The 12,679-nt window shown below is 34.0% G+C and overlaps 2 protein-coding genes across 6 annotated transcripts in view; both read right to left on the bottom strand.

Moving 5' to 3' along the window:
- The window catches only part of LOC129797492 (YTH domain-containing family protein 3), a 149,289-nt gene that overhangs the window by 129,462 nt on the left and 7,148 nt on the right, over positions 1-12,679 (bottom strand). For 2 of the 5 annotated variants that reach the window (XR_008751338.1, XR_008751337.1), the window contains 3 exons: positions 12,337-12,566; positions 11,581-12,244; positions 10,334-11,508 (listed from right to left, as the gene is read on the bottom strand). Coding sequence is in view for 3 of the 5 variants with exons in the window: in XM_055840140.1 (XP_055696115.1) it covers positions 12,200-12,244; positions 12,337-12,566 (275 nt within the window). In the remaining 2 variants the exon portion in view is untranslated. Of the gene's footprint in view, positions 1-10,333; positions 12,245-12,336; positions 12,567-12,679 lie in introns of those variants that run through there. The other 3 variants (XM_055840142.1, XM_055840139.1, XM_055840140.1) reach the window with 2 other exon arrangements.
- Positions 6,927-8,708, bottom strand: LOC129797664 (ribokinase). The gene is made up of 2 exons (XM_055840446.1): positions 8,533-8,708; positions 6,927-8,464 (listed from the first exon to the last, which is right to left on the bottom strand). The coding sequence occupies exons 1-2, from the start codon at positions 8,586-8,588 to the stop codon at positions 7,555-7,557; spliced, it is 966 nt and encodes a 321-aa protein (XP_055696421.1). The 5' UTR covers positions 8,589-8,708; the 3' UTR covers positions 6,927-7,554.

The following is a 12,679-nucleotide window of genomic DNA, read 5'->3' on the forward strand; positions in this document are numbered from 1 at the left end:
TAAATACACATTAAAGCGACTAACAGAAAAGTTAGAATGGAAAAAAAACATGGCACGTTTCATCTAATATCTATTTTCAGAAAAAGAATTTTGAGTTTATTATCTTTTTTTTTAATTCCTCATTTATTTACATACGAGGTAAATTGTCGCTTCGCTCCAATTTACCTCGCCCCGCTTCGCGGAGATTTGTTGCGCTTCGCGCGAATTTTAGAGAGAAAATAAATTGTAATGGTTTAAAGGTAGATTAGGGCCACTTATCAATTCCGGAAAAAAAATTGAAAAGAGAAGAAATCATATTCACACGATATTCCCGGCGCCAAATTCAAAAATTCGCAAAAACTGCATGAACTTTATATGGGGGCTACCTGAAGGGGGGCTTTGGGGGGAAAGGAGCCTATGTACCAAAGGCAAGGGGATGGTTTAACCTCATTTTCAGTGAAGAAAAGTCACTTTTTGTTGAACAAAATGTATGAGGAATGTGGGAGTCAAAACGCGGGATCTGACCTTTAGAAAATACTCTTTTATTATTTCTGCGACGTTTCGGAGCTTTATTTCTCCTTCCTCAGGCATTAATAATTGAGGGTATTTTTGTCAAATTAATTTTCACTTTCTGCATCCACTTTACATCAATTACGGTTCTCATCACCATGGCTTTTTGACTTGGACAATGTATGAGGAATTCTCGAATCTCGCTCAATCTCGACCGATTCCCGAGAAACACTTTAACTTTTTTTATATTAATAATGTTATTTCGATAATGAGATAGGGATCAATCGAAAGCTAATTAAATGTACTTTCGATTGCAAGTGGAATTGTGCAAACTGATCCCTTATTTTGATCGGAAGAACCTGCTGCCTCACTAAAAGTACTGATTTCTCGGGGTTGGGCATCCCCCTGACCAAACATCGCGATCGGTCAAACGGTGTGGATTTGTATAGAAAAGAAGGAACGACGATTACCAACAAACAGACCTTTCTAGATGAGACTCATCCCAGTTATTTCCTTTCTGTAAAAAGGAAGCTGCTATTGCGTGATTCGACCCCCGAATAATAAGATGAAAAACGCGTGGAGAAGAGGTCGAGGGATGAAGACTTAATTGAATAGGTGTGGGAGAGACAACATTTATATAGTAAACAAAGACCAAGCATCCTTTATTCAGAACCCAGGCGAGACATATGACCAAATGGCCAGAGTAATTATTTGACCCAGTGAAAAGGATGGCAAAAATAATCCCCAGAGCAAATCCACTGCAGATGGCTTAAATTGAATATATCGCTGAAGTGAATGAATCAATTTCCTCCACGTTCCCTCAACAACGCACAAAAGCACGCTGATAATAATGACAAAACCCTATCCCCTAGCAAAACCATATATAGGTGAGCACTTGAGGGGAAAGGTCAGACGGGAGCATGTATAGTCATAAAAATGTCACATAAAGCTCACAATGGTAGATGCATAAAATCCCCAAAATGTGGTATTTTGCAAAGAGCTTCCATTCGGTTGACTTTTCCATAAAGCTCCATAGCATCGCATACACTACTTATAAAGTATGCAACTTTCAAACACATTCAATGGCCCGACCGACACCCCATATATAGTACAGCTTCAATTACTGCAACACCAACATCATATGTGTATGATGCAATCGCAAAATTGAATCTCGGAAACTCAATTTGTTTTTGCAATATCCCCCGATGGAATAGCAAAGGCTTTACAATGAGGATCTCTGCATGAAAAAAATGTTTCTATTTTAGGATTTTCGCAATATCCTTTAACAAAATGTGGTCCATAGAAAATCCTGAACGAGCTGTTGAATATTATATTTTTAATCTTTAAATTTTATTAAGGAAAAAGTTTGTTTTTTATGGAAGTGTCTTTTATTTAAATCATGCATAAAGATTTGTAACCAATAAAATTAATTTCATACAAAGGCTTATTAAAGCCAAATATTTTTATAGTCGGTAAAACAATATTTTTCATATCAATCTTTATTTTTAACATAAATTTCATTATTTTTTTTATTATAGAAAGTAGAGTAAGTTTGATGCAATGTTTAATGCCGTAACTCATTAAAGAGGAATGGGATATGTTGTGCATGATATGCAATTATTTTGATAGCCCTTATCTATGGATAATTTGGAAGATTATTTGAATTAATTACATGCATTTGCAAGGTTTGCAGTTTTTACCTCACAGTGGTGGTTAGGTTTTATGTCTGGATTGAAAGTAAATTTGCATTTTATGATAATTGAAAGTACTATGTGTACAAATCAGGATAATTATACGATTATATTGATATAAGGCAAATAAATACATTCGTTGGAATTTATACTAGTTTTATGCAAATATTTATGGTATTTGATGTCAATGCGTGTTTGTTCATTTATTTTAAGGGCATAGAGTGTGGGTGGTTTTAACACTATGAATATGAATCTAGTTATAGTAATCATCATTGAAATAAAATAGTTATATCTTAGGGATATTTTTAAATTTTTAGATATATTAAGCTTGGTTTATAAAAAGAATTAGTCAACTTAAAATTTAAATGTTCCCTTCTACACAGAATTACAACACAAGTTTCACTAAATCTCAAATCGACTGCTCTTTAAATTCAATTTTCGTCATCTCTTTTATTGCTCCACACTGTATGAGATTGGGTTTTCACAGTAACTCAAAGGGGCTTACCGCTAAATTACTTCTTGTAGGAATCATCAACATAACGTCGATCAGGCAATGCAATTAAGTTTCTGCAACGGACGGGGAACTTTATCTGCTTTGAAGATTTGCCTATGTCATGTGGCATCGTCCTACAGGAAGCGTTGAACGTGCAATTAGCAAACACCATGATATTCTGTCCTTTCAATCTCTTTGGCTTAATGATTTTAGCCGAAATCCTGATAGTTCTCAATCAGAGGCCATTAGTTTGATTGCATTATTCCTTTTCACTACAGACAGGTATTGGTTAACGTCGCAGGGATATACTCTTCTCTTCTTTCATAAAAGTCAAATATTTAATGTAATAAATGAATTGAATGGGTTTAAATTAATATCCCGTATTTATTTATGTGTCTGGAATATTTTTTCAATAAATTGAAGAAGATAGCGTGTAGTGAAGTGACAGTTTGTAAACACAGCTCAATATAGAGAATGAGTAATCCTTCATGCTGATCCGGCGATACGTGCAGAATCTCGGGAAGTAGTGAAGCTGTAGATCTAATCGAGGATCTAATCGACGAAAGGGAGTGGTTTTATGGTGCACCAATCCAATAATTCAGGCATAGCCACCACTCGATATCAGTGAGCAAACACCACCCCACCCACTTAGTTATTAATGGGAAATTATTCAGTGTGCCACCGCATGAGCAAGAGTTGAATGATGCTGGCACCGGAAGAGTGGTGTGAGAAAATGTGTGTATACAGGAAAAACCCTTACACAGCACATTGTTAGCTCGTCCTTTTGTATTTAAATGGTTGGTAGTTGAATCGCCACCTTTGCATGCCACCCTTTCACCCGCCTTCCATTATACTTTCACCCAGACTTGTTCCACCCTCTATATATTTATGGCAGAATAGAATAACCATTTAATCGATACTGTAATTATGCAAAATGCAAATTTAATTTAAACCCCATTCTAACCACCTTCTCTTGCATTAATTTCCCAATCAAATTTTCTCATCTATTCCCACAACAACAGAAACAGAATGCATAAATGATATATAATTTATGTGTCGTGTCTTCTCAGCCTGAAGAAGTTATTTGAAATAACATAATTTAAAGGATGTCATGCACAATACAAGGGCGAAGTACCTAATTGAAGGAAACGCAGAAAACAATTTTAACCCACCCAGTCTTGTAGGGAATCAAAAAATGATAAAGAATCGCCAAAAATATTCACCATTTTCCACTGGGGTCACAACGAAAAAAGCCAATAAAGTTTTGTAAAAATTCAAAAAAATTGGCCGCCATTCGCCATTTTGTCTCTTTCAATGCATGAAGCATATGTTTCAATGCTTCGTCATGAGCTTGTTGATGACAGTTTGACATTTCATTTTTTTTTTGGGAGAAAATAAAAAAAAATTGCGTATTTTTTAGTTTAATTATTGTGGTAAATGTGTTTTACGTGTTATTGAAGAGTGATTTTTATATCTGAATACCTGAAGGATGAATTCCCGCACAGCCTGTGACCGTCTCAGCGAGCACATCATTGGTCGTGGAAAAGGTCTTGGGAAAGGTGGTGCCAAGAAACATCGTAAGGTTTTGCGTGACATCATCCAGGGAATCACAAAACCAGCAATCCATCATCTTGTCCGTCGTGGTGGTGTGAAACGCAAAGGATTCCAGCGCAGAGGATCTCTCAATTCGTGAAAAAGTCATCTTCAAGACGATCCACGACCATTGTTTTTGGATTGCTTTGTTTTGTAACGAGAGATGTGCTCGCTGAGACGGTCACAAGCTGTGCGGGAATTCATCCTTCAGGTATTCAGATATAAAAATCACTCTCGATCAACACGTAAAACACATTTACCACGATAATTAAACTAAAAAATACGCAATTTTTTTTATTTTTTCCAAAAAAAAATGAATGAAATGTCAAACTCTCATAGACAAGCTCATGACGAAGCATTGAAACATATGATTCATGCATTGAAATGAACAAAATGGCGAATGGCGGCCAATTTTTTTGAATTTTTACAAAACTTTATTGGCTTTTTTCGTTGTGACCCCAGTGGAAAATGGTGAATATTTTTGGCGATTCTTTATCCTTTTTTGATTCCCTACAAGACTGGGTGGGTTAAAATTGTTTTCTGCGTTTCCTTCAATTAGGTACTTCGCCCTTGTATTGTGCATAACATCCTTTGTCTATAGGTTAAAAAAAAATATACTTATTTATGAATTTAAATGCATATAAATTAAATTGATGGTTACCATGTTCCATGTTTCACAGAGATCTCATATAAATAATTTTTAGCCATGGGTACATACTTTTTTTTTAAGAATCACAAGACGAGAAGTTAAAATTAGTACCAAACCCTGACAAACAAACATAACATAACATAAAAAATAATGATGCAATGTTCGCACAGAAGTGTTAAAGACGTTGAAAACAAATCTATCCTTTCTAAGTAAGTTTTCTCAGGCTTTTCCTCTTCTCGTTCTTTTTCATCTACCAAATGAATTCTCTGTAGAGTCCAATTTACTCCCAAATGATCATAAATCCGTTTGAAGAGTTGGTGCGAAATGAAAATTAATTGACACGGAGTCAATGATGACTGTAAGTGGTTCAAAGATCTTTCGATAGCAGGATGAGAAAACTTACAAATAGAAAAATCACGCTGCTGAAATGGCCATAAATCACACTCACTGTATGGAATTATTTGATAAATAAGCGTGATTAATGAGGACGAGACTTGTGGGTGCAACCGCCGTGCAGCAATGTGTGAAGCAAGTTAATTGCTTTATCAACCGAAATGGCAGCCACAATTGAAGACAAATGGAATTTCAACACTTTAAATGTTTGCAATTTGCACCCAAGTATGTTGTCCCATTTGGATCAATTCTCACAAATTACTGTATTACAGCGACAGTATTTAATTGATTGTAATCATGTAATATGTATACCGAATTTTTGGAACCTCAATTGCCACCCAATGCAGAAATGCACTGCGCATTTCGATTTCACTCTGCTATAATCCCTAATTAATGTGCAATTAAAATTAAAGTAGATTTACTAATTGTGTTTATGTGGTTATTTTAATATTTTTAAAATTCGGCATTAAGCATTTTAATTTTCATACAATAGATCTTTGATTTTTATTTATATGTTTTTTTTTAACAATATTTTGCAGTATTTTATTTCTTAAAACCTTGAGATGTTTATATGTACACAAACACATCAAATAAAAAATTATTTATTTAAAATATGTATATAGTAACTATATGTAACTGAATTGTAATAAAAATATTTCGCTAGACCTATCGTATATACATAAATCTTGATACAACCTTTGATTAATTTGGAATATCTGTGCTGTGCCATAAAGTGAACAATTTAAGCAGGATTTTGGGTGTGTAGGAATGTGAAATTTCCAATCTGTGGCACATTTTCTAGCACAGTATCTCCACAATTTAATAACCAAAGAGCCACAGGAGCCAATTGTTGTGGATTTTTCTGTGTTGGATTTTCACTAAAATATGCATTTTACGACCACCTCCCCTTATTGCCTCCCAGTGACGAGTTTCCTACCACTCGGACCGACTTTTTTTTTGTCTTCCATTCCATTTTCAGGGTAACAAAATAAATAGGGGAAAACATGATGCTCCGCTGAATTATGCAGTCCAATTTACATTTTTATTGCAGATAATTCAGTTTATACTTTCGGATGCAGTGTAGTTTTGTGTATAATTGTCCTAGGTAAAAATCATGGTGCCACGGGAGTTGCAAGGGAGAAATGAGAGAAAAAAAGAATTGTACAAACTAACTCCAAAATGTGCCTTTTCACTTCTCCATTCATGCAAAAAAAAACGTGCCTCCCATTTTCACCATCCCCCATATTACTTTTGAACAGAAAGTAAAATAAAATAAAATGAGTAGAGCAGAATTTTCCACCGGCTCATTGAATTGTTTTCCAAAGTTGGATACCTTCTATATTGCCATAGTAAATTTTATTTCTCGCCTCCGTGGCTCCAACTTGGGATGAATTAAAAATTAAATTTTTCATTGAACGTAAAATAACACCCGCAAGTCTCAAGAATCTACAGTGTGCTATTGTTAGGGAGTACCATGGAACGCAGAAGAGTTTTTAATTTTTAAACAATATTGATTTTGCAGCATTGTGCAACAAATAAGCCAATTTTAAGCTGCAAAATATTACGGGATTGTGAAGTTTTATTTTGAACATTGATAGCAATATTTCAAACTAAACTAATGATAAAAAGATTTAATTGAAAATGTAGGTATGTTGTAGAAAGGGAAATGTAGAAAAATTTTAAATAAAAAAGTGAATTATATTATGTAGGTATGCCTCAAAGCTAACAATATAATATTTCCTTACATAAAGTTTTTTTTACCTTACTTCGTTACATTATAGATCATTCATAACTTCTAAAAGCAAATCTATTAAAATTTTCATGCCCACATAATCTATATAATAAAGAAAGGCCTGTTTGTTGGTAATCGTCGTTCCGACTTTTCTATACAAATCCACACCGTTTGTCCGATCGCGATGAAATTTGGTACAGAGGCTCCTTATATCAGGCGGTTTCAGATGGCCGTATTCATTTTCCCCCCAAAGCCCCCCTTCAGGTAGCCCTCATATAAAGTTCATGCAGTTTTTGCAAATTTTTGAATTTGGTGCCTAAAGTGTTGTATGAAAATGATTTCTTCTCTTTGCAAAATTTTTTTCCGGGATTGATAAGTGAACTCAAACTACTTATAATCCATTACAATTTTTTCTTCAAAAATTGCGCGAAGCGCAACAAATCCCCGCGAAGCGGGGCGAGGTAAATTGGAGCGAAGCGACAATTTACCTCGTATTTTCTATATTTTATTCTTCTTAAATTTCTTGTAGGTTGTACGTCTTCGTCAAAATAGTAGATTCATAATCTAAAATTTTTGGGAAGCTGGACTGTGTTCCGGGTAGTTTAACAGACATTGAAGCAATTTCACATGCAGCTCCAACAAGTTGCCCCAAAGACACAGTTTGTTGTCCCAATTTTGCCAGAAGATGAGCGAGTGCACCAATAAAAGCATCTCCAGCCCCTGTTGTGTCAACCACATTGTCCATAGGAGAAATTTTCACGTGAATACATGTGGAAGAAGATTTTTCGCAAAAAACTGCTCCATTGGATCCCAATGTAATGATTACCGTGTTGGCCCCCATCTTTTGTAGTTCCCTGATGACATTCTTTGCTTGCTGAACAGTGTTCACGGGCAACTTAGTCATAATAGCTGCTTCAGATTCATTTACGCATAAGATTGTGGGAAGTTCAATAAGTTTCCGGTGTGTATTCTCAAGTGCTGGTGCAGCATTGAGAATCGACACGCCGGAGAAAAGTTCCAGAGCACGTATTGTGGCATCTACGGGTGTTTCTAATTGGCAAACGAGTACCCTTGCCCGGGGGAATTTTGCAGCTGCAGCCTCGGCATCCGGAACGGAAAGAGAATTATTGGCTCCCACAACAATGACTATGTGATTCGCCCCATCAGACACGGATACATTAATCTGGGCTATTCCTGTGCTTTGACCATCAATCAGGCCAAAGTGGGTGATGTCAACGCCTTCTCTCTGGAGATGATCTCTATACTCAATTCCCCAAGAGTCCTGACCCGCTTTCCCTACCATGACGCATCGACTACCGAGCCTTGCTGCTGCAACGCACTGATTTGCACCCTTCCCACCAAATCCTGTTGCGAACTTACTTCCATGAATTGTCTCACCAACTTGTGGTAGTCTCGGGACATAGCTATAATTTGGAATATCATAGATTAGGAGAGAGAGTACTGAATAAAACTCCGCTTTAACTTTCTTTACCTGATAAAATCCATTATGCAGCTCCCCAAGACGACAACATCAAAATCTTCATCCATTTTTAATAGAATTCTTGTCTCCTACTCACAAATGATCTAATACATGATCTCAACTTGAGAAAATTATCTGCACTCTTGTCAGCTGATAAACGTTTTTTTCGCTTCCATTGGATCACGTCAAAGATAAGCGTGTCAACAATTTGGTTGGATGACATCCATCTTATTGATTACATAACAAAGTCTCTGAAGAAAATCTCAACTCCCTTTCAATATCCCAAAAGATGAATAACATCCACAAAATTTTTTTCTTGCCTAATTCAAAATATTATTTGCCAACTAGTTAATTTACAGAAAATAATTCACCTAAAGATCTCCTAAATTACTTTCTCAAAGCAGAAGGCTGAGGGCAACGGTAGGGAGCCAATTCAATCTCTGCTTCGTGGTAACTATGACGACCGTACAGGAAGTACTCCGGAACTTTGTATTCCGCATCATGGGAAGCTCCTGGTCCAACTTTTTTTCCACTCTCTGGTTTCATGACAACCTTCTGTGTAAGTCCGGACACTTTTGATAGAGGCTCACTAGTAGGTGGTTGAGATTGGCCACTGGAACTCGAAGGTGGGGCACTCTGGCTGAACAGACGAAGTAGTCGGAGGCTAGCAGGATAAACTCTAGAAGACATCATTTCAAAACTTCCCGCTGAAGCCACAGAACAAAAATTTTATGCTAGTAGAATTTGACTGCCTTGAATGAGAGATATTTGACAGTTTGTATCAGAGATGCGCAAAGCAGAAGGTGAAACAAGCTACACCCCAATTTTTTTTTGATTGAGAAAAAGAACACTGTTCTCTGGATTTTATTTCTGCTATCTTAAAGTAATTAAAATTCATTACACGTAGATGCTGAATTCATCCTAGATTTTATTCTGGAACGATATAAAGATTCAAATTGGTAGCGAGTATGTACCAATTTTGTCATCCATTGTGCTTCAAGCCCAGTGGTTCTCAAACTGTTAGTAAAGAAAGAAAAAGAGATTTCATTTTATTTTCGCTTATATTTTCCTTTTTGATGCATTTTCGATTAATTTTTTTTCTTATAATTGTTATTCGTTTTTCAAATCATACGCAATATATCTTTCCTTTTATTAATTACTCCACATGTCCGGCATTTTTTTTTACAATAATATAATGTAATCAATTCATTTTTACTCTTTTTGTAATATTTTTTATCGTCCATCGGTTCCATCGCAATTGTTATTTCTTTTCTAGATGTAACTAAAAAATATATAAAGATAAACAATGTCTGTGTCTCCATGCTTTGCTAGAAAGATTAATTTAAAATAAAACGTTAGTTCTAAAATGAATGTCTAGTTACATTTTTACTTTTGAATGAAAAATATAAATCAATCTTCTAATAAATTGTAAAAAAAAAGAAATAGTTACACTGAATTGAATATTATAAGCTTCATAAATCTCTTTTAAGTTATTAAAAAGTTTCTCTAATAATTTTTGCTTTCGTAATTAAACGAAATTTCTAGGAGAAAAAAACTTGATTATTTTCTTGCAATTGAATTTACACATTTTGAGAAATTAAAGGCCACAAACATATACATACCTATTTTATTATTTTTATTTTTTATATGTAAATCTTTCTTCTGTGTATCATTTGCACTCCATTATCCATCGTACCTATTTTTATGTAATTCTTCCCAATCTTTCCTATTCAAACTGGATATTTGGGCTTATTCAAAAATCTCAACAAAAATGTCACTTCTTTTTTTTTATTTTTAACGCAAAATATCCATAAACAGTGTCTATTTAAAAAATTTATTTTGAGTTCCTTCTCAATGGGTTATTCATCAACAAATTTGTACTTATTGTTCTTATCTGTGTTTTTTTATCATCTCAATTTTACAAGCATCAACACTGTCCATACTTTTGTATCATTGCAAATTAATACGAATAATTTACAAAAAAAATTAAACATTTTTTTTTCTTTATCTTTGCAGTCTCAATTGAAAAAAAATTCTAAACAATGGTCATAATATTTTTTTACCATTATTTATACTTTTCTTAAAAATTTTAATATTATATATTTTTTATATGAAATGGACAAGATAGTAAATTTTATAATATTCACCTTATAGAATAATTTTGACAATGATTTCTTTTTATTCCATCATTAGTTACATGCATTATGAAAAATTTTGTGATTCCGCATGTAATAAAAATTCAAATCATGCTTTTTTATTATGTATAAAAAAATGAAATTTAAGAAATCTTCAATTCATAAAAAACGCGATTTTTAGCAGTCAGACAATAAAATTAATTTCATACTTCAAATTAATTTATAAAATCAAATATGTAACTTTTTTTTTTTCAAAAAATACAAATTCAAAATTAGGAATCTTCATAATTCTTCCAAGCAAGAACTCCATCAATATCTAGCATCCGTTTTAATTACATTTCCTGATAGTAAAATGCAAGTGCATAAATTCATTTTGAATTAAATTCAATGCCACTATCAGAAGTTTTCTTTTTGCCTTCCCTTAAATATTAAAAATTCATGTAGGGTTACTTCTTTTTTTTCAAATCTCATTTACAGAGAACATTTTTTAATTCCATCATGTAGTTATTTTTGTTTATTTAATTTCTAACCAGACTTAGCTGTACGTACAAAATAAATTGTTTACTTTATGACATTATTTTAGGACTTAAATTTAAGATTGATTTTCCATTTTTTTTTCATCAGTGTTATATAAAATGAAGAGAAGATTTTGCTGCTCCTGCGAATGAGTTGCGTGACGCTGCTTAAATCCATTTTGCACTTTCTGTGAGATGTCTAAAAACACTATCTTTGCGGAAAGGAAGAGAAACTTCATCAAACGTCCCTCTTTGTTTTCTTTTATGCTTCATAATTTCACTCACTATAACCACAAGTCTCTAATTTTCAAAAATTCAACGTCCTTGTATTTCGTGCTCTGTTGATCAAAAACGATACTGAAGTCAGATTTTATTTAGGATATTTCTTTTTTTTTCTTAAGGAAACCAACCATTTATTTGCACACAACTATTTCGAAAAGAATTGTTCTATCGGCTGGGAGAGATGTCCATCTATAAAGCATTTGATTTTGTCACCCACGAGTTTTTTTAAAACACACATTTATTTATTTTTTTTCAATACTTGCTCCCAAATCACACTACATGACTAAGAAGTGTTTTGATAAAACATCGTTGAATTCGAAAGTTATTTCACCATTGGCTGTTCATTTTAACGCTGAGAGCAGTATAATGCTATTTTTTTTCTTCACCTATTAAGTTCATTACATTTCAAAAGGACACTGAGAGTTTAGTTTTATGCTCTTCTTTTACGATGCAATTACTTACTTTTTAAACTGTTGTTTTTTTGTTAATTTTATAGGAAACATTTTGTTTTTTTTTTTTTAATTTTTTATCAATAAAGTTCACCTTCAAAAATGTTTCTTCTCACTACAGATTCATTATTTTGTGTATGTGTGTGTTTATACTAAAATACACTTTTTCGCAGCGTGTTTATCATTTTTTTTAAAAATCATTTCACCAAGTTTACTTGATGGTTTTAGGCGAAAACAGGAAAAACACTCACTTCGTATTCGCATTATATCTTGGGAAAATTATGAAAAAAAAAACACTTTAGTTGCGATGTCCACGATTTCCACCTCCAGATCCACGACCTCCCTGGAGATATTATATAAGGAAATTATTCGTATTTAAAATATAAAAGATGTAAGTATATACAAATTTCACTGAATTTAATTAGAGAATCTTACCCTGTGGTGATCTCTATGGCCCATTGGGCGTCCACCATCGCGATGGTTGTAGCTGCTGCCACTACCACCATCATGACGCTCCATCGGACGTGGTTCACGATTATTGTTTCGTGCACTGTAATCTGAGCCTCCATCACGGTGATAACCGCCATCGTAGTGATCCTTCGGTGGTGGAGGACGCCGATTATCGTAGTTGTTATACTGTTGATGCTTCCCATCGAAGCCACCACCTTCAAATAGCGATACAATTTTTAAAAAAAAGTAATATACAGTGTCGAGAAAAATAATAGGACCACCAATATAGGTTTTAAATGTACCCTTGACTTCAATCGCCATATAACTA

This window comes from Lutzomyia longipalpis, chromosome 1 (genome assembly GCF_024334085.1).
Source record: "Lutzomyia longipalpis isolate SR_M1_2022 chromosome 1, ASM2433408v1".
NCBI lineage: Eukaryota > Metazoa > Arthropoda > Insecta > Diptera > Psychodidae > Lutzomyia > Lutzomyia longipalpis.

Bases quoted from the DNA above. Each gene is read 5' to 3' on its own strand.
- LOC129797664 (XM_055840446.1), bottom strand. From the start codon at position 8,588: ATGGATGAAGATTTTGATGTTGTCGTCTTGGGGAGCTGCATAATGGAT. The intron at 8,465-8,532 runs GTAAAGAAAGTT...TCCAAATTATAG, and splicing joins TGCATAATGGATTTTATCAG to CTATGTCCCGAGACTACCAC.